At 43.1% G+C, this 20,210-nt stretch overlaps 2 protein-coding genes across 13 annotated transcripts in view; both read right to left on the reverse strand.

The window, feature by feature from the left end:
* CERS5 (ceramide synthase 5) overlaps window positions 1-1,728 on the reverse strand; it is a 30,564-nt gene extending 28,836 nt beyond the window's left edge. Inside the window, exon 1 of one of the 3 annotated variants that reach the window (XM_080811101.1) lies at window positions 1,331-1,676. In XM_080811101.1, coding sequence (XP_080667227.1) covers window positions 1,331-1,527 — 197 coding nt within the window. In that variant the 5' untranslated portion in view covers window positions 1,528-1,676. Of the gene's footprint in view, window positions 1-1,330 lie in introns of all 3 variants that reach the window. The other 2 variants (XM_080811100.1, XM_080811102.1) reach the window with 2 other exon arrangements.
* A 3,731-nt stretch (window positions 1,729-5,459) lies between these two features.
* LIMA1 (LIM domain and actin binding 1) overlaps window positions 5,460-20,210 on the reverse strand; it is an 89,825-nt gene continuing 75,074 nt past the window's right edge. For 4 of the 10 annotated variants that reach the window (XM_080811087.1, XM_080811083.1, XM_080811092.1 and 1 more), the window contains 4 exons: window positions 18,859-18,916; window positions 16,672-16,784; window positions 9,698-9,831; window positions 5,460-7,756 (listed from right to left, as the gene is read on the reverse strand). In XM_080811087.1, coding sequence (XP_080667213.1) covers window positions 6,739-7,756; window positions 9,698-9,831; window positions 16,672-16,784; window positions 18,859-18,916 — 1,323 coding nt within the window. In that variant the 3' untranslated portion in view covers window positions 5,460-6,738. The remainder of the gene's footprint in view (window positions 7,757-9,697; window positions 9,832-16,671; window positions 16,785-18,858; window positions 18,917-20,210) is intronic. The other 6 variants (XM_080811089.1, XM_080811086.1, XM_080811084.1 and 3 more) reach the window with 3 other exon arrangements.

A 20,210-nucleotide genomic window follows, 5' to 3' on the forward strand; every position in this document is an offset into this window, starting at 1 on the left:
ACCCAGTAAAAGCATTTAGATCTTTCAGTTTCATTTGCTTCAGTTAAAAGCATCTTCATTTTTGTACATCAATATCTGACAGAGTGCTTCAGTAACAATACACAAACACTATGAATAAATGGACGAATGGCAAGCTAGCTACATATAAAAAATATCAAAGATTAGATAGTAGACAGTTTTGAAAAGTAATCCAAAACACATAACATTAATTTTTCAGAGAGTAAAAGATCATTTGCAATATACTTCCATCCTAGAAAGGGCATTTCTGCTCTGCATAAGGGCCAAATGAACAACAGATGTCAAAAATGCCATCTTCATTACCTGAGACCTATGCAGAAAGAAGTCTCCTTTTCTGGAGCCTGAGTAGATTTGATCAAAATCACCCACAGTTGTTTAAGTCCATATTATAAAATCAAATCAAGTCCTCTGTGAACACTGTATCTTAGCAGATATTAATCACTGAGTCAAAGAAAAGTGAAATCACTTTTACCAAGAACACAAGGTCAGGAAAAGAATGCTGTGATTCTGCTAAACTCAGAAGCTGCCTCAATACAGGTGTCCTCTTTTAAGCCCTCCGGCTCTCATCCTTTCAAAATGACCACTCCTCCTTCCATCTCAGGCCTCCAAGGCCTGTTCTGCAACTAATCTGACACCTTTCCACACGTTGGAAGCCTCAGGCTCCACCACGCCTTATCCCTACCAGATTTCTACTCTCTTGCGGACTCTGGCAGCATTCTGGGGGGAGGGGGGAGTGAGAATATATACATATAATTTTTTTCTCTCTCTCTCACACACACGTCCATGAACGGACAGACCAAGGCTTGGGGCCTAACCCTGTTCCCCTCAACTCTCAAGAGTCCAACCTTGCTCTTGGAAGGGCTGGCTCTGCGTTAACCCTTGAGCTTCCACAGCCCCAACTAGTGCTGGTTCCCGTGGCCCTTTCCTGTTTCTCGCTTCGGCTGTTCGGGCTCTCGGCCGCAGCTCACACACAACCTGCTTCTCGTCAGTAGAATTCTTGGATGCTGGGAGCAGGCCTAGAAGACCCCCAGGCGACCTCCGGGATCGGAGATGGAGAGGCCCCAGCGACCCTCCACCGACTCCGGCTCTTTCACTGTCCACGCCCCAAACTCGGTCTTTACCTAGGCTCCGCGACCACCTCGGCCACCCTCCGAGCATCCCGCGCGGCGGCCCAGGCTTTCCCAGCCCCCTGCTTCCGGGCTTTCCCCGCACTGATGCTTCCGGTGCTCGGCCTCTCCCCCGAGCCGGCCCCACCGGCCCGCGCCCCGGCCCCGGCCCCGGCCCTCCGCGCCGCTCGCTCGCGGACTCTCACCGCTCGAAGAGCAGCCGCACGGAGAATATGCCCGCCGCCACAGGGAATGCCGAGAAGACATGCCGCGCCCGCGGGTAGCCGTAGCCGTCGCCCGGCCCCTCAAGGTCGGCCCAGCTCACGTTCTGAGGCAGCCAGAAGCGTTCGCTCCACAGCCAGCCCCACAGCAGGCCCAGGGCTCCAGCCGCCGCTGTCGCCATCTTACGCCCGCCCCGCGGCCACCGCCGCCACAGCCTCAGCTGCAGCCTCAGCCAACGGAACCCGCGAGGAGGCGGCCCCGGGGCGGGGCCCGACCGGCGGCCACCCCGTTCCGGCCCCTTCTCGTCCCCGGCAAGTCTCAGCCCGCCTCCTCCGTGGGGCCGGGCCTCTTCACCGCCCATCTCGGCTCCACACCCACCCACCTCCCTGACTGCGGCCCCCGGGGCCGCCTCTCCTTAGGACCCCGCCCCCGGCCTGGCCACGCCTCACTTCCCCGCCCCGCCTCCATCCCGTCCCGCGGGCCTTGAGCTCTGGCCCCGCCCATTTTTGCCAAGGGTTTCGGCCACTCTTCCCCTTCTTCACTGTCCTCCAGCCACGGCCACACCCCTATTTCAGGCCTACCTCCCTGAAGGGGACGCTCCTCCGTCTCAGCCCAGACGTTCCAAAGGCTGTTCCCGCTTCAAGGCAGGCCATACCTACATCTCTGCCCCAGCCCCAGTCACTGGGGCCTACCTCTTCTCAGATCCGCCTAAACTCTGCCCACCTGTAGCGTTTTGTGCTCCCAGCTTTTTACCTTCCTTCGTGTCTTTGCATGATCTCAATTCCCTTTCCCTGTTTTATCTCTTAAAATGGACTTTTGAAAATCCTTTTATATAATTTTCTCATGGGTAAAAGGAAATTGAAGATATCCAAAGGATATTATCCAAAGAATAATACAAAGGAAAAAAATAAATAAATGATGGCCAATATTTAAGGAGAGTGTGCCAGGTACTGAACATTAAAAAAAATTTTTTTTAAAGATTTTATTTATTTATTTGACAGACAGAGATCACAAGTAGGCAGAGAAGCAGGCAGAGAGAGAGGAGGAAGCAGGTTCCCTTCTGAGCAGCGAGCCCGATGTGGGGCTGGATCCCAGGACCCTGGGATCATGACCTGAGCCGAAGGCAGAGGCTTTAACCCACTGAGCCACCAAGGCGCCCCTTAATTTTTTTTTTTTTTAAGATTTTGTTTGTTTATTTGAGAGAGAATGAGTGAGAGAGAGCATGAGAGAGGGGAAGGTCAGAGGGAGAAGTAGACTCCCCAAGGAGCTGGGAGCCCGATGCGGGACTCGATCCTGGAAGTCCGGGATCATGACCTGAGCCGAAGGCAGTCGCTCAACCAACTGAGCCACCCAGGTGCCCGGTACTGAACATTTTACACCAGTTATTTAACGCCATCATCCTATGAAGTATTTACTGTTTTATCGATGGGTAAATTGAGGTCCAGAGAGGTTAAGCAGCTTTCCCAAGGTTAGATAGAATCGTGTAGACCTGGGCTTCCCATCTAGAGAATTTTTAGACTCTGGAACCCTGAGCCCTTGTCCTATAAACCTTCTTAATATTAGGTTTCCACATTAAATATTTAACTCTTTTGTGGATCTACATAAACAAGAAGGGGAGCCATAAACAAGAAAACTTCAAAAAGCTAAAATTCAAAATTGTCCCTCAACTGCTGGAGATTCCTGAACCCTGAGTGCGGTCTGTTTAAACCCTAAACCCAGCTGCTAGGTTAATTACCGCAGGCTAACTAGAATGATCTGAAAAGAAGATTAAAAGAACTGAATCTCTACCTCTTGTTCAAGGACAGATAAAGTAACTTTGTAACTAGTAAGACATGCTTACACCAGAAGTTAGAGTTTCAAGGGGAGAGAAAGAAGGTGGGGGGAGGGCAAGGGAACCATCCTAAAATTGACTAGCTTTGCTTTAGCTCAGTGGTTCTCAAACTTGGGGTACCACAGCTTGGATATAAGCTTGTCCCATCTCTCACATAGAGAGTTTGCTAAAAGTTTTCTGGACCCCATCCACAGAAATTCTGATTCAGGAGGTGAGTCAGGGTGGGGCCTATGATTTATATTTCTCATTTCTAATAAACTCATAGGCAATGCCACTGCAGCTGGTCTGAGAATCACTGCCTGGAGCCATTTTTGTTTTAACGCAGCAATAGTTCACTGGTAATTACCCTCTATTCAAGGTACATTTTATAAAGGTAAACTTGGGGCACCTGGGTGGCTCAGTCGGTTAAGCGTCTGCCTTTGACTCAGGTTGTGATCCCAGGGTCCTGGGATGGAGCCCCACATCAGGCTCCCTGCTCTGCAGGAGGCCTGCTTCTCCCTCTCCCTCTGCCTGCTGTTCCCCCTGCTTGTGCGCACTCTGTCAAATAAATAAATCTTAAAATATAATAGTAAACTCTCCTTGATCCCATGGGATTTCAAATTAGAGTCCCAAGGAACAAAGAACATACTAACTTGGCATGCAGGAATCAAATCACACAATGATCTTGGTCTCAAGGTCTATCCCCCCCAAACCACATTTGTACCATTTCTCAACCTCTTGGCTGTTAGAAAATATATAGCTGACGAAATATGTAACGAGAGCAAACTTTGTACAGCTTTAACCTTGTTCAGCAGTGATCCAACGAGCAAGCTAGTGGAAGGAACTAAGTTGGCCCTATAGTAGTCATGAAGAGTCTCCTTAACCATCTCAGGTCCCAAGCTGGCCCCTTTTCTTGCTTCACCAACAGAAAAACACATCTTTGGGGCGCCTGGGTGGCTCAGTGGGTTAAAGCCTCTGCCTTCGGCTCAGGTCATGATCTCAGGGTCCCGGGATCGAGCCCGGCATCGGGCTCTCTGCTCGGTGGAGAGCCTGCTTCCCCCTCTCTCTCTGCCTGCCTCTCTGCCTACTTGTGATCTCTGTCTGTCAAGTAAATAAATCTTAAAAAATATATTTTAAAAAAAAGAATAACCTTTTATTATATTGTTATGGAGCTAGTCCTTGTTTCTACTCTCTGTACCTATGTCTATCTTAGCCCTTGAAAGGCAAAGAAAATAGTTCTTCTAAAATTAATCTCAGCCCCTGCATATCTGATTTACGGTGACATATTCAGCTAATACTCATAAGTGCTGGCCATAGACACACAGACTTTTTTGTATAAAATCAGTAGATTCATTGAGTACTATGTGGATGGGCTGGAGTATCAGTGAGTCACACAGTAAATGTAGCTAAAATCAAGCCAGGGTTGGATATTTTATGGATGTCATCCTGGATTAAATGTTGAGTGAACAGGGCTTTCTAAATGACTTCAGCCTGTGATGGGGCCAAGAGCAGAAAATAGTACCCTGCTATCCATTTGGAAGACCAGGCAAGACCCTGGACCATACAGTGAATGACCCTGGAAAAATGTAACAGATGACTCAAAAAGCATGCCCATCTCCAAGGTAATCCACACTCCCATACTTCCATTAAAAAAAAAAGTGTTGGGTGGCCCAGTCAGTTAAGTGTCTGCCTTCAGCTCAGGTCATGATCTCCGGGTCATGGAATCAAGCCCCACATCGAGCTCCCTGCTCAGTGGGGAGTCTGCACCCCCTGCTTGTGCTCTCTCTCTTTCAAATGAATAAATAAATGACACTAAAAAAAAAAAAAAAAGTGCTTTAACTATTGGGGCAGTTGCCTCTAGTGGAAAGGAAATCAACCAACCAACTATTTCCTCTGCCCAGAGTGGAAAACACATACATCTTCAAGTAGAGGCCTTTGGAAATTCCCTTTAGCATGTTAGGCATAATGGCAAGGTGAATTGTTAAATGTTGAGTATAATGAATAATAAAAAACCACTAACCGATTTTGAATGGCTAAAACAAACAGCTCATTTTGAATGTACACACTAATTTTCTTGACAAGTTGCCCTCAATTTTTAAGAAAAATTTGTCCTCCTTTAGGGCAGATGAGCACCCATGATCGACCCAACACCACCACCTAGTGGTGAGATATACTCATAACACTTATCTTCAGTTAAAATGCACCAGACCCATTTGCTTTTTCTTTCCAAACCACTTAAGTAAAAGGAGGTCCTGGGAGATTGTCACAACGTAAAATAAAAATGGGTAAGGAACACTGGAAAGTTCAAATGTAAATTAAAAGCTTTATTGAATAAAAATGTTTCAGACTAAGCAAGACTGTAAGAAAGCAGAATATTTTACATCTCTAAAAAATATTAGAGCTAAATCTCTAAAAAGGGAGTACAAAGAAAAGTCTGTAGCTTAAAATACCTCTCTCCCCCACATAGATTTGGAATATCAATTATGTACAACAAATGTACTCAAGTTTATAATGGTCTGAAACTTAACTACTAGAAAACCATCTTCCCAAAAAAGGCCTATAATTGGTTTAATTGCACCCTGGAAATACTGTTTGCCATAAAAATCAATACATTTCAGAGCTGGTAAATATTTAAAAAAAAAACTAGTGTCCCAGAAAGGGGATATCAGAAGTGGAATATCGGGTCTGGAAGTCTGGGCTCAAGCGCTTTAAGGCAGTTTTTTCTGTTATTCCTCCTTTAAACTCCTCACTTTCACTTTAACATGCAATATGGCAAACAACAATACAAAAGATCTTATAAAAATATTGCAGCTTTCAGTATATTAGGAGCTGCATAGAGACCACCAAAGAAGAAAGCAATCATTTGGGGTCTAGTCAAACTTCCCTGGCAAATACCAGAGCTTATAGGAGAGACAGTGGATTTCTCCAAGCACCAATGTGCTCAAGTGCCCCCAAAGAATGGTGGTGTTATATCTCAAGAATCCAGTTCAGGATATTATTTAGAGAAAAGGATGCATAGCAATAAATCCCCCATATCTATCAAAGTAAGAAAATTAACCTAAAAAATGTTTTAAAGATTAAATATGGGATCTCTTAACAGACAAATACTAAATAATTAAATTGGTACTCATTTAAAAATATACAAACTGTGCCCTTTATACTAAAGTGCATTCAGTCATAATGTTTAGGTCTCTAAACCCCTTCTGTATGTTCCCTAATTCCATAGTTGAATTTTTAGTGTAACAATGTGCTTGTAATCATCTATTTTTATATTGCCTTTTGGGAATACAGTGGAGTCTGGACTTATCAGTTGGCATATCCCCCCCCCCCACCATAAGACCTTAAAGCACTTATGTATATTATCATTGCTAATATAGAGGACTTAACTAATATCATCTCTAGAATTTAGAATTGGTTCACTTAAGCTGTAGTATGGGATTTTTTTAAAGAACTCTTCCAAAATTACTTGCATATAAATTACAGTTCATGCTAAGATACCTGTGTACGTGCATCAACTGTGAGAAAGGGCAGAGGCTCACTAACACGAACACAAATTTAAGGCCCAGCACCACTTGTGGCCTGTCATTCCTCATCCTCATCCTCATCCTCATCCTCATCATAGTACCGATTTCTCTTTATCTGTTCCTCCACAGACAGCTCTTGAACTACTTCTTCCTCCCAGAATCCCACATCCTGGGATTTCTGACTTGGGGTAGTGAATTCCTTCAGAGAGGTATCATCTGCAAAGCTGGACCAATTTGTAGACTTGGGTTCTAGTGGAGATTGCTGCTTGAGGCTTCCTTCATCTTCATCTAAGTTTGCACCATTTTCTGTAAGATTCTCACTCCCCATCTCAAAACTATGATCTTCCTTACTTCTTCCCCCCATCTCCCCTCCTCTAGATTCCTGGTTTTGCCAGGTTGTTTTTCCCACACTACCATTCTTCTCGGAGGTATGGGCATTTTCCACTTGTTTCCTTTCTGCTGTCGCTCCTCCTATCAGCTCCTCACTCTGCTCTGACATGCTCCAGCCTTTCCTTATAGGTGGGGACAAGATTTTGGGGCTCTTGACCGAAGTGGTTCGAAACGAAGCTGCTACGGTGAATGGGCGGCTTCTTTCTTTCAGTGAAGAAGATCGTCTTAGCTTCTTCAGATCCAGATCGACGTCCTCAGGAGCGTCAGGCTTGCTGATTTCATCCTCAGGAGGCCATTTGGGCTTGGATACTTTGATCCCTTCCTCCAAGATACTACCTGAACTACCAAGTTCAGTGGGAGGCGGCCAGGCAATCTTTAGCTTCTTGGTTTCAGCTGGCTTGTCTTCTTTCTCTGGCTGAGAGGAGGCCTTGGCTTCCATGGTTGCTGTCAGCACACCCACCTTAGCAATGGGGGCATCTTCTACCCCTGGGCTCTGAGGGGTCTCCCCTGCATTTGGAAGCTGGGCTGGTCTCTCCAAAACCCCTTCATTTTCATTTTTGCTTGCCCACAGATCCTTGTGTGGTCTGTGCCCAAAGCCTTCATCATAGTTGCCTTTAGCTTTAAAGAGTTGATTGAAGTGAGGCTTGCAGTAGATTCTCCCGTGTAAAGATGCATATGTTCCTAGACTGTTGTTAAAAGAAAAAGAGCATAAAGTTAATAGACCTGTATACTCTTACTTATACTAGCAGGCTGAAATCTGGCAACTGCAGTATTTTCAGAAGATGCTAATATCTTAGAAAATATCTTTAAAAGGACATTGACAACCTAGAATTCTTTATCCCCTCCCTTTCAAGCACATGTGTTTTACCACCCTTATAAAAACATGCTCATTTCTAGGCCTGAACTTTCACAAGACATTCTTTCATGTGGTATATCTTCCTATTTTCAAATGGCTTCACTCCCCTCTGTGAAAACTGTCAAAAAACGTTATTTCTTCCAGGAAGTCTTCCCTAGATAAGCCCACCTGTCTCTGATCACTCACAGATTTCCTATTTACAATCTGTAACTACTTACAATGATATTCCTTTGTACAAAGTTGGATCATTTTCCTCGTTCCCCTTTTGTGTTATAATTTAAAAGGACATCTCTACAGGAGTAGGTATAATGCCCTGCAAATGGTCTGTTCTCACTAGATGCTAGTGCCTGGATATGGTGAACAGCAGCCCAGCGAGCAGCAGCCAGGAAGGAAATCTACTCTAATATCAGTGCTGGACAGGCCTTTAGGAGATTTGGTGTCTCTTGCAGGGCAACACATTTTAAAGGAGATATTAAAATAATAGCATTTCCACAGAAGAGATGTAAAAATTCAGAAACATAGAAAAATATGCTTTGGAGAAAAAAAAATTAATACCAGGGGCAGAAAAAGAAACAACGAGAAGATACAGAGGCACATTTTGGCTCAATAGGAGGGAAAGTAGTGAAGCTAGAGCTATCTTACACTGGAACTAGGTAGTGGGGTATCACCCCTTGGGGGGGCCACACAGATGCCAGCACATCTTTCAAGAGTATCTTAGAAGGAATGCTTGCTCTGAAAAGAAAGCTGGGCGAAGTGGCATCCTAGTTACTTACTTCTCTAAGACTCTCTGATTTAAATGAGTTAATATGGAGTATGTCCCCAATTTGTCACATATCTTTTTTTTTTTTTAAAGATTTTATTTATTTATTTGAGAAAGTGGGCTCGAGCACGGGTGAGGGGGTGGAAGAGCAGAGGGCAGAGGGACAAGCAGACTCCACGCTGAACAAGGAGCCCAACACAGAGCTCGATCTCACAACTCTGAGATCGTGACTTGAGCCAAAATCAAGAGTTCGACACCTAACTCACTGAGCCACCAGGTGCCCTAATTTGTCACATTTCTATCCATACCTTGAGTTACGTGGAAGAAATTATAATTATTTTCTCAGAAATCAAAGGAAGCAATATACAGAAAAATACATGCTCTTTAAGGTCTATTATTATTATTATTACCATTTATATAGTTTGGGACATGTAAGGGCTTAGACAAGTATACTTTTTTTTTTAAAGATTTTATTTTAAAAATTTTATTTAAAATTTTTAAAAGATTTTATTTATTTGAGAAAGAGAGAGAGCAAGAGTGGGATGAGTGGCAGGAGAAGAAGCAGGCTCTCTGTTGAGCAGGGAGCCTCATGTGGAGTGCAATCCTGGGATTCCAGGATCATGACCTGAGCCGAAGGCAGATGCTCAACCAACTGATCCACCCAGGCACCCCGACAAGTATACTCTTAAGATTTCCTAACTTTATGATTCTGTGAGACCAAAGGGGGATATTCTACTAAATTAAGTCACAGAGGGTTTTACCTGCCACCCATAGCATTTAAGCTCCACATAAATTAAACATGTAAATTAAAATATCAATGTACCAAGAAGTTCCAAACATCACTCTCACTTGATATGAAATACTTGTTACTAAATGGTACTTTTTACTTTCTTCAAGGACCTTTAACAGCGCACTCTTGTACAAGAGCTTCTAGTACCAGAGCTCTAAAAGCCAAAGACTCCTTCCTGTGGTCCAGCGACACAGAGAGATAGCTCACTCTGGTTGGCTTACCTAAGCTTGTTGTTGCAGTAGGAACAACGGAAGCAGCTGACATGAAACACCTGCTGGTTGGCCAAGAGACGCTCCATCGGATAGACTGTCTTCTGACATTCCACACAAGTCTCTCTTGCAGGTGTCTGAAACTTCTAGAAGGAAAAGGGTAATGTTAGCACAGGCAGGGATGAGTTCTTCCTCTGCTGAGATGTGCCCTGGTTTTACTTTGTTAGCTAAGGGCTCCCTTACCTGTCCATTCTCATAGGAACACTAAGCCTGTTACAATTCTATAGGCTGACTCTTTAAGGCTAGGAAGCTCTCCTGCATCCCTTTCCCCCACTGGCTGGCTGCCCCACGTGTAGCAGCCACTGAGGCAGGACTGCAGAGGAAGGCTTGGACAGGCCACCACATACACACAGAAGTACACACAAAATGGTTCCACAGACAAGAAATTAGGAGAAAATGTCATCACACACAGAAGTTTGATTCAAGTGCCTGGTAAAAGCAGGACAGATTTTTATAAGAACAGATTCCGAAGGGGATAAATTTAAAGGAGAGGAAAAGCACTGGACTTTGGGAATTGGGAAAAGACAATTTGATAAAGCATCTTTTAGTGTTCTCCACCTATAATCTTGACTTAGCATAATATTTTATCCATTAGGCACAATATTTTAAGTAAGTCAAAACTGACATGTAAATGTAATTAATTTTAAAGAGACAAACTATTTAATTAGGACTCCAGAAGAAAGCATAGCCCAACAAAGCTATAGGTTCTATAATTTTCTCAGAAACCAATGGAGAGGGGCATCTGGCTGGCACAGGTGGGAGAGCATGAGAACTCTTGATCTCCAGGTTGTGAGTTAGAGCCCCATGTTGGGCATGGAGCCTACTTAAAAAACAAGCAAACAAAAACCCCCCAAAAACAATGGAGAAAACTATTGTAATGGGGAGTGAAAGGTCATAACAGACTGGGAATTCACAAACTGTCCGCAAAGGGTGGAATAAGAACAGAGTGAGCACAGCTCTTTCAGCTGGTAATCCCAATCCTAAAGAAAATAAAATAGGTCGTATTATAGCACTGATGAAAGTAAGAATTCCCAAAAGGCAAGTTTTTACTTAAGAAATGGTTACTAGGCTACTAGGGGCTGGGGGTAAGAAGACCCTAGGTATATGTAAATAACTCTTGACTTGCTCCAGCAGAAACACCTTTCCAGCAAATGCAGGAGCAGCTTGGGGTAAGGTTGCAGGAAGCTCTTACAGGCACCTGGGTGGGAGGTGGGGCAGGGGGGCTGGTGGTGCTCTGCAGCCAAGACCTGTGTGGTGGTAAATAATGCAAATTAGTCCCAAGGTCCAGGACTTGAATGGTTAAGATAAGCCAAAAATAAACCAGGTTATGGGCAAGATAGAATTTTCATTTTAAAAAAACCTGAAAATAGTTCCGTAAAAAATTCAGACTGAAAAAAAAAAAAAAATTCAGACTGCTGGTTTAGTTGCTACATGATTCACCAGGAGGTAAAGCAAAAAATAGGAATCATTTCCCAAATGGATCCGGACAGGAAACAAAAGTAGAAAATGGGCAAAAAAAAAAAAAAAAAAAAAAAAAAAAAAAGCCATAAAGGGAAATCTCTATAAAAGGGAGTTTAATAGAGCTTAGTGGTAAACTCCCAAATAGCACCAAGGGATTGAAGAACCAAGGAAAAGAACTGAATGGAAATGGCTCCTCAACAGTCCCCTTCCATTCCTAAGGTTAGAGTCCTAAAAAGAAAAACTTAAATAGTCAAAGACAAGTTCAACCTAGTTTATCAAGCACAAGGGAGGTATTTAAATATGATCAAGTGTTATTATGACTGAATGCTGTTAGAAGCAATCAGGGCCTTATCTGGAGCTCAGAATTCTTACATGGACACTTCCAACAAGATAGGATTCAGTGGAGATGTCACTGCATAGTTTTAATTAGGTTTCTTCTAAAAAGAACTAGGTCCTTGTCTAGCAAGCAGGAAATAGATTAAAATGCAAAATAAAATTTGGGTGTAACAGTACAGTTGACAGCATGGGAGAGACCTGGTGCAGATCACAATTCACATGATGCAAAAGTCAGAGGCCAAATGTATCTATTTCTCAGACTGAAACTCTTTTTCAGCTGCAGGGCGGCTTCTGCATTTTGAGCCCTTGATTTCGGAGGGCAGCATTCCTTCTGGGCAGTAAAGACAGAGCAGGAGACAGGAATCTCCCAGGGTCCAAGAGGAGAGGGGTGTGACTGCTCACGGGGAATGGAGAGATCTGGAGCCCGCCTTCCATCACACACACACAGAGGACACACTGAAGGAGGGTGCGGCCCTGGGAACAGAAAGGAGAACCTGAGAGAAAGCTGAAAGCTGAGCTCACGTTAGGAGGAAAGTGGAAGGCAGGAGCAGAGATTAGGTACCCGAGGAGCAGGAAGCAGAAGCTGCAAGAGACAAACAGGAACCTTCGGTGAATACACAGCATTGGGGGGGGGCCCTGGAGCGCTTCACTGCCGCTGAGCTGAAACTCAGGTACAGACTCAGATCCAAGAATAAGACCACATTTTCTTGCCTTTTCAAGTAATTCTGCTAATTGTGGGCAAAAGCAGCCTCACTCCTGTCTACCTGAGGCTGGAACCTGGCCCAGCTCAGGAGAGAGAGCTGTTCTGAGCCTTCGCCCACACAAGGAGTGTCTCATTAACAATTCTTTAGTGTCTTACTGCCTCCCACACCTGACCCACAATGGCTCTCCCTTGAACAGGGCCTTCACCCACCCGTGTGAAAGGCCATCCCTCCTTAACATCAAATTAATCGACTGCTAGCCCAAACACCTGACTAACCACAAGCTTCTAACTAACCAGACCTAGCAGAGGCCCATTATTCCTATCCGGTTTTTACATAGACCTTTTCCAATATTATTTAATGTTTATATCGCAGCTGCCCAAGGGCTTTCTAGTTTCATAAAGTCAAGAGGATCCCAATCTGGTAATATGCCAAATCAGAGTGGCGGCGTCTGTGCCTTCCCTTTACTTCCTCTGTCCCGGGCTCTCAGCCACTTTTCTGTAATTGCCCCCATGTCTATTCAGACGACAGGAAGCAGAGTCAGTGCCCAGAAATCTCTACCATTATGGTAGGCCTGGCAAATATCCTGCCCATGCCTTCATGGTATGCTCGGACTTGGCACGGCCACGTTGAAAACACTGCCAGTATTAGAATTTTAGACATTATTTTTTATCTTTAAAATATATTTTTTCCCTAGGTCAGATGTTTTTCATCTCTCCTCCCTCACTCTTTTTCACGTGTAGAAATGACAGCACTGTTCCTTATCAAAGCTCCCACGGTCAGTAACAGAATTAAAATTAAAACTCAGAACTCTCGATTCACAAACCAATAGAGCATTTTCTAAATTTTCCTGGCATGCTAATTTTCCGTAACTAAAGGAAACTCTTTGGGGAGGAGAGCAGATGCTAACCCAAATGAAAATAATCTCCCTCTAGCAGTTTGAACCAAACTACAGTCCTCACTTTGTTTCAAATTCAAATATGTAGATAGTATCTCTGGATGGTAGTAATATTTACATAACTGATATTCATAAACACTGTCATGTCTTTCCCATATGAGGGATCTTACAGGCCCTCTGTTGATCAGCATCTATGCAAAGCTATTTTTCTAATAAATGTGTATGGCTTCCCCTATGTACTTTCACCCTCTTATCTTATACACCTATTTCAGTCTAATGAAAGCTCTAGTTTGGAGATTATAGATATGTTTATATTTATATGTATATGTAACATATATAAACAATATACATATATACGGCGGGAGACCTGGCAAGAGTCAGTGAAGCTAACTAGCCTTTGTACATGGTGAAATCAGAAGAAAATTCTGTATTGATGTCAGGCTTCCATTCCTCAGAACACAACAAAATGCCTTTCATCCCCTCCTTTCCCATCTGTGCAAAATATCTAGGTAATTAAACTGAAATTCTTCATATACAGTAAACGGTTGGGCCAGCTCTGTGCAGCTTTAACCCTTCCCATGGCTTTCTGTGAAACTCTTTTTGACAGCATTTTGGAGATACTCCCGTCTTAAACAGACTGCTCTACATGTGGAGGAAAGGTTTGTGTTCTGATAAAGCAGGAATAATGGAGATAGTAAGAAATGATTCTAGATGTCCTTCCAGCATAATTCTAATGGCTTTGCAAAATAGCATAAAACCTCCTACCCTGTCCATAGAGGAAGGGACAGCCAGCAGGGCACAGACAGGGTGCCAGAGTGTGTCCTCTCATGCAGTCTGCCATGTTTTCTCTCCACATCCTTCAGTAGGACCAGTCAAGGAAGCCTTGGCTGTCCTAGTGAGGGCAAGTGGGTGTTCCCAGAGCTGGCCACATCTCCTTAGCTTCTTCCTCCCTATCCTCCCCACCCTGGAAACATTTAGGGGATAACTTCTCTCAGTAGAAGGACTTAAGGCCTACAAGACCTCTGGGTCTCTTAAGTAGAAAGTTCCTGATCTACCTCATAGAGTCCACTGAGCTCTGCTCCCAGACTGGGTTTTTTTGTTTGTTTGTTTGTTTGTTTTTTTTTGAGAATGAACCTGAAACTTCAGTTTCATTAGCACCACATCTCATCAACTGAGCCATCTAACCAGCGTTCAAAAGACACAAATAAAACTCTTACTTGTAAAGACTAGCATCATTTTTTTTTCACTTTACCAAGCTAAAGTTTGACACGAATCGAATCTCTACCTTAGATGTCCCATTTTTCAACGACAGACAGATAGGCATTAAGGAACAGTTTTTCCAGTATGTGTGGGGCCTAGAAATCTATTCTGAGTGAACAAGTTTATTCTGGGCTGTATGTAATTTCCCCAAGTGGAGAAACAACTTCTGTCGCATGATCTATAGCCGTGAGACCAGTGACGCCAGAAGGTCTTCCTATAAACACTGAAGTGTATATATATACACACTTGCCTTCAGAACGTAAAGGATAAAAGTGAGGAGGAGAAAATAAACTACCCTTAGATAAAAGTGGAGATGTGATGGAGTCCCATCTGTAATCATTTGAGCTTTGGACCACAGGCAAACACAGGAGCCAGGCCCATTTACTCCAGTCTTTACACAACGTTCAAAACCTGAAGTGTCTGTCTGGTGAAAGCAGGCCTGTCTGCATTATCCTGCTGAGTGTCTGGGGCCAAAGAACAGGTCTGGGTCTCGGACGGGTGCAGGGGGAGCTTCATCTCCATCTCCCCTCATCCCTCGTATGCTAGGGAGGACCTAAGTGAGGTGCACTCTGTCATTCAGCACGCAGCAGCTGAGACCCTGGAGTCTGAATCAAGGAGAGACCTCAAAAGTCCAACCCAGTACCAAGAGGTCTGACCTAGCAGTTGAGGGAGGGAAACAAGCCTGGGTTGACAATTCACATATCCTCAAGAACAGATTTTAATTTTTAGACAAGCCATGGAATTTCCCTAAGCCCCCAGTCCATGGCCATGTCAGATTTACTGGCTTGTTCTTGATCCACAACCACAACTCAAGGACTCACATCTGGGCAGGGTTGCTGTCGGAGAAGAAATTAACCCCATGGCATTTGCTACTTTGTTGGGCTCCAGATACTGGACAAAGACAGTGCTGATGACAGCATGAGCTGGACTTTAAGGCCACCAGAAGTGGGGGTCACGCTGAATACAATGGGCAGCTCAATCACTGTAACTCTGTCCTTCCTCCCTTTACCTGCTTTCTCTTGCTACTTCCTTCACCCTCTGCTCTTCAATAAACCCAACTCTCCTCATGAATCTCAGCTTCCCATAAAATTCTCATTTACATTCTTCACTCCGCCCCTTTCCCTTTTTTAACTCGCCTTTTCAGTCCCAGATTGTCCCCTTTTCTCCTTTTGTTCCAAACTTTCATCTATGTCCTCTTCTCTTCCTCCTTTTTGTGCATTTGAACTTTCATCAAGGCACCAGTCATGCCCACAATTGAGAGGTACAAGCACAGCTGATGGGTCCAGGAGGTTGGGGCCTGGGGCCGTTACAAACCATCAACACACCAAATCTACCTACTGTAGCCTTTCTTTGAAATGTCAAAACTTTCTAAACAAAACCGACCTACTTAAGAGAGCACCAGAGGAGAAAGACACTAAAGAAGTGTGCCTATGTTTGGTTATTAATCCACGTGGCTAAATTTGCACTACATTAGCAAAGCATTTCATTAAAACAAGTCAGGTAATGAAGTCTAAAGTAGGTATTGAGGTTTTTTTTTTAACTTTTCTTTTATGAGAGTATATATTTATATGGGAAAAGACTGTTTTTATAAAAACTGGTGAATAAAAGGTGGTCAGAGATTGAGTGGCCTAGTAAAGTTTTCTTAGGATACAAAACTTTTATACATTCCTTAACATCTAATATGATATATCCCAGTATGAATGTTATTGAATGCCCCATTCTACAGCAAATGGGCTGGCCAACCCCCACTGCAACGTACACATTCTTTTTTTAAAGAAGCTAACCACCAATCATGTTACAGTCAAGTTCTTCAGACCAGGGGGCCACTCTCTCTAAGCTGACATGCATATCCCCATCCAATGGGCTGAATTAGTTTAACAGATTTCTTGAATTTCCCATTTTGTGGTCTTTTGCCCATTCACAGATTTATGGACTTGGGCACTTATTCCCCACAAAAAAAAAAAAAAAAAAAAAAAAAAAAGTTAAATAAATAGATCCCACATCATTTTCTTTAACTTTGGGTTTCCCTAAAACTTTCATGAATTTTCCAGATTTCAAACTGAAGCTATTAGTGAACCTCTCCCCTCCTGGCTCAAACATCTGAGCAGAACAAGATTTCCAGGGTAAGTGACTGGCTTAAGTATGCCCTTACTTGATGTTTTCATCCCCAGGAAAGCAAAAATGGGTTATAATGAACATAATGATATAAGGTGCAACGAGCTCTACTAGTAAACCATGTCTAAAGGCTCTGAGAGAAATTGCCACCATACCTTCACCGCTTTGGGAGGGGAATTTTCAGAGAGGCTGGAGGCTCTGGCATCTGGATTTAGTGGCTTGGGATGGACAGGCTGCTGTACCTCACTCTTGAACTGGGAGTTACCTGCTTGAGTTACAAAAGGAAGACATTTTATATTATCTCAAGGGAAGTCTCAGAAATGATTCCTCCCCAAAGCAGAAGTTGGACACCAAAGAGAACTTTTCAATACCAGGAGAACACAGCTCTTCTAATACTAAAAGCTATGCTCTTAAGTTCTGAGCTGGGAGCCTTTCTTACCCTTTGCCACACACTGCAGAAATCCAAATCACCCGATCTATAGAACTTTCTGCTGATGCTCCTCCTCCTACCCTGTCCCTCCCCCCTCACCCCGATTTGTCATTTTTAAAGCCTGTTTTTAGCACATGATGTAATGAGCACTGGGTATTATGTAAGACTGATGAATCACTGAACTCTACCTCTGAAACTAATAATATACTATATGTTAATTAATTGAATTTAAATTTTTTAAAAAAGGCTGTTTGTAGATGTTGATGACTTTTTTGGTAGTTAGCACCCCCAATAACTCCTTCTGGGATGCTTCAACTGAAGTTGGAAAAATGATGGAATGTGAGGGTATAAATTTCCTACTGCACACGCACACCCTCACCCACACATGTGCACGTGTGGGGGTGTGTGTGTGTGATTTGACACAATCTTTTTGGTCAGTTCTATAACAAATATCTATGGATAGAGATTATGGAAAAAGGCTCATGAAGCTTTTTTCATAATCATTGATGTGTCACCTGCATAAGTCAATTTTCTGCCAATATAGTCACTGTGTGGAAAACTCTGAGCAGGCACAGGAAAGTGCTACTAAGGAACAATAAAAGAATTCCTTAAAATCTAGAGTTAGGTCAACAAAGTACTAAAAAGTTAAGGCTTATTTTTCAAATGTTTTGCAAACCCAGTCAAAACTCAGAAGAATTTCTAGTCCAAGCAAAATGACTGCAAAAGGAATGTTCTTGGATTCAAGCAGCAAATTTCTCTCTGAAATTTTAAGGTACGATTTACTAGATATTTGTTGAATTCATATTTCTATTTTAGTTGCTGAGTTTCAATTAACCTGGGGAGAAGCTAGAAATCCACATATATGTATATATATATTTTTTTTTAATTTTTTAAGACTTTTTTTACTCATTTATTTGTCAGGTACAGAGACAGAGAGAGAGAGAGCACAAGCACGCGGAGCAGCAGGCAGAGGGAGAAGCAGACTCCCTGCTGAGCAGGGAGCCAGATATGGGATCCATCCCAGGACCCTGGGATCACCACCTGACCCGACTGAGCCACCCAGGCGTCCCAGAAATCCATGTATATCTTTAAAAAAACACTGAAAATCAGAATCAAAAGTGGATATAGTAAAGAATGAAAGAAAAAAAAAACAGAAGGGTTTCTGTTTTGGGGAGAAGTGAGGCTTGAAATGGATAAAAAGGTGATAAAATTCAGCACCAACAGGAAAATCTCTAGAATCAGGCTAGAAGGTGGACTGTGGTACACATGTCGATAAGCAGAGAAAAATATTTTTAAAAGAAAAAAATGTTTAAAAAGATTTTATTTATTTATTTGACACAGAGAGAGAGACAGAGCGAGAGAGGGAAGCCAAGCAGAGGGAAAATGAGAGGGAGAAGCAGGCTTCCCGCTGAGCAGGGAGCCTGATTCGGGGTTTGATTCCAGGACCCTGGGATCATGACCTGAGCCGAAGGCAGATGCTTAACACCTGAGCTACCCAGGTGCCCCAAGAAAAAAATATTTTTAAAAAAGAATGCCAATTCTTTATCCCTGTAAATAAATAAAATCCTTCTTGGCCAAACTCCTGTTAAAATGAAACTTCAAAATTGGTTTTTACAGCTTGAACCCTGAAAAGGTTTGATACAAAAGGTAGGATACTTTCAATGAGAGAAGGACGAAAACTATTCGGTTTGCCCCAAGTTAATCATATTGAGCTTAACTTCTCCCTAAGCCATGGAACGCGTGAAGGGTATGCAAGCATAAGTCCTTAATACCAAGTGAAAGATCTGATCAGCTAAATTGCTGGGTTTAATGTGTTGCATTCTCAGCACTGCCAGCAATGGGGACATTCCTAGACCAAATACAGAATACAGAACAAGAACCTCATCCTCCAGGTCTAAGAACAAATGCTTACGGGAGTCATCTTCAGCAGGGGTGGAACGGACTGCCAGGCTATTCTCAGTTGCAGAAACCTACAAAAGGGAGGGATTAAGAATCACATTAAAAATAAAAGAGCAAACTGCTGTTAATGCCATAAAAACCTGCTGACTCTAGTCAGTCACTGGCTGCCTAGGGGAAATAATGGGCCTCAGAACAGCTGAGCATTTAAACAAGAGGCAGCACAATGTCTTTTATGAGGATATTAACATGCCTCTCAATTACAGAGTAACGGGAGAAACAGACTGCACTCAGCTGCCAAAAGTGTGCATCATCTCCCTTTATAAAAGAACTTCCAAACCATATCTTTCTACTGTCAAATAAAAAAAAGGGGGGGGGGACAAAACAAAACCCTCTATCACAGAGAACAAAGCTCCTTACCATAGAACTATAACTCACTCCAAGGCGAGATGAAGTCTTTACAGTAGGAACTACTCTTACTCCTTTAGCTTCGTAATTCCTTATTTCCCAACCAGTTACATTCTGCTGAAACAAGCTTACAAGTACTGAAGACCTTTTGATAGCCAAAAGGCAAATTGACCAAAACCCAACCTCTGGTATCATCTTCAAGGTTAGTTTTTCTTTTTAATCCCAGTCTCAAAATGGCAGTGCTTAACAAAACGGCAGATCTAGGCCTTTTGGGTATCTTCTATCACACTCAAAATCATGAAGGGTCAGTAGGTGACCCAATGTGTAGTCTTCGTGTAAATGTCTTTCATTCAGATGTCAGGGATTTTATGGCAATGCTGAGTGTTTCTGTCAGGATGTGTAATGTAGTGAAGAAGTTTACAATGGAGTTTAAGTCATTGGCTGACTGCACCTGAATTTTTGCATAGTTGTTTTTTCTCATTACTCTCTCTCTCTCTCTCTCTTTTTTCTTTTTAAGTAGGCTCCACACCCAACATAGAGCCCAATGCAGGGCTTGAACTCAGGGCCCTGAGATCAAGATCCTGAACTGAGACCAGGCCACCCAGGTGCCCCCACTCTGTTTTCATTACAGGAATTCTGACATGGCATAGAGCAAACCAATATAATAATAGTCAACATTTGCTGAGTGTTTAGTATGTGCCAAGTATTGGAATGATCACTTTACATGCATTATTTCATTTAATGATATGAAAGAAATTACAAGCTCTTCAATTCTTGTTAATTAGTAGGTGCATCCATCCCAGGATGTTCCTCTCTCACCTCTAATTTTGGTCACCTTGAACCTGCAGGGTAAACTTACTGCCAATCATGACATCATTGCACATGCCCAACCAGCTGATCTCACTGCAGGAACTACCAGGAGAGGGCACGTGAGATTTGCTTCAACATTTTATTAAAGGA

This window comes from Martes martes (assembly GCF_963455335.1).
Source record: "Martes martes genome assembly, chromosome: 8".
Taxonomy (NCBI): Eukaryota; Metazoa; Chordata; class Mammalia; order Carnivora; family Mustelidae; genus Martes; species Martes martes.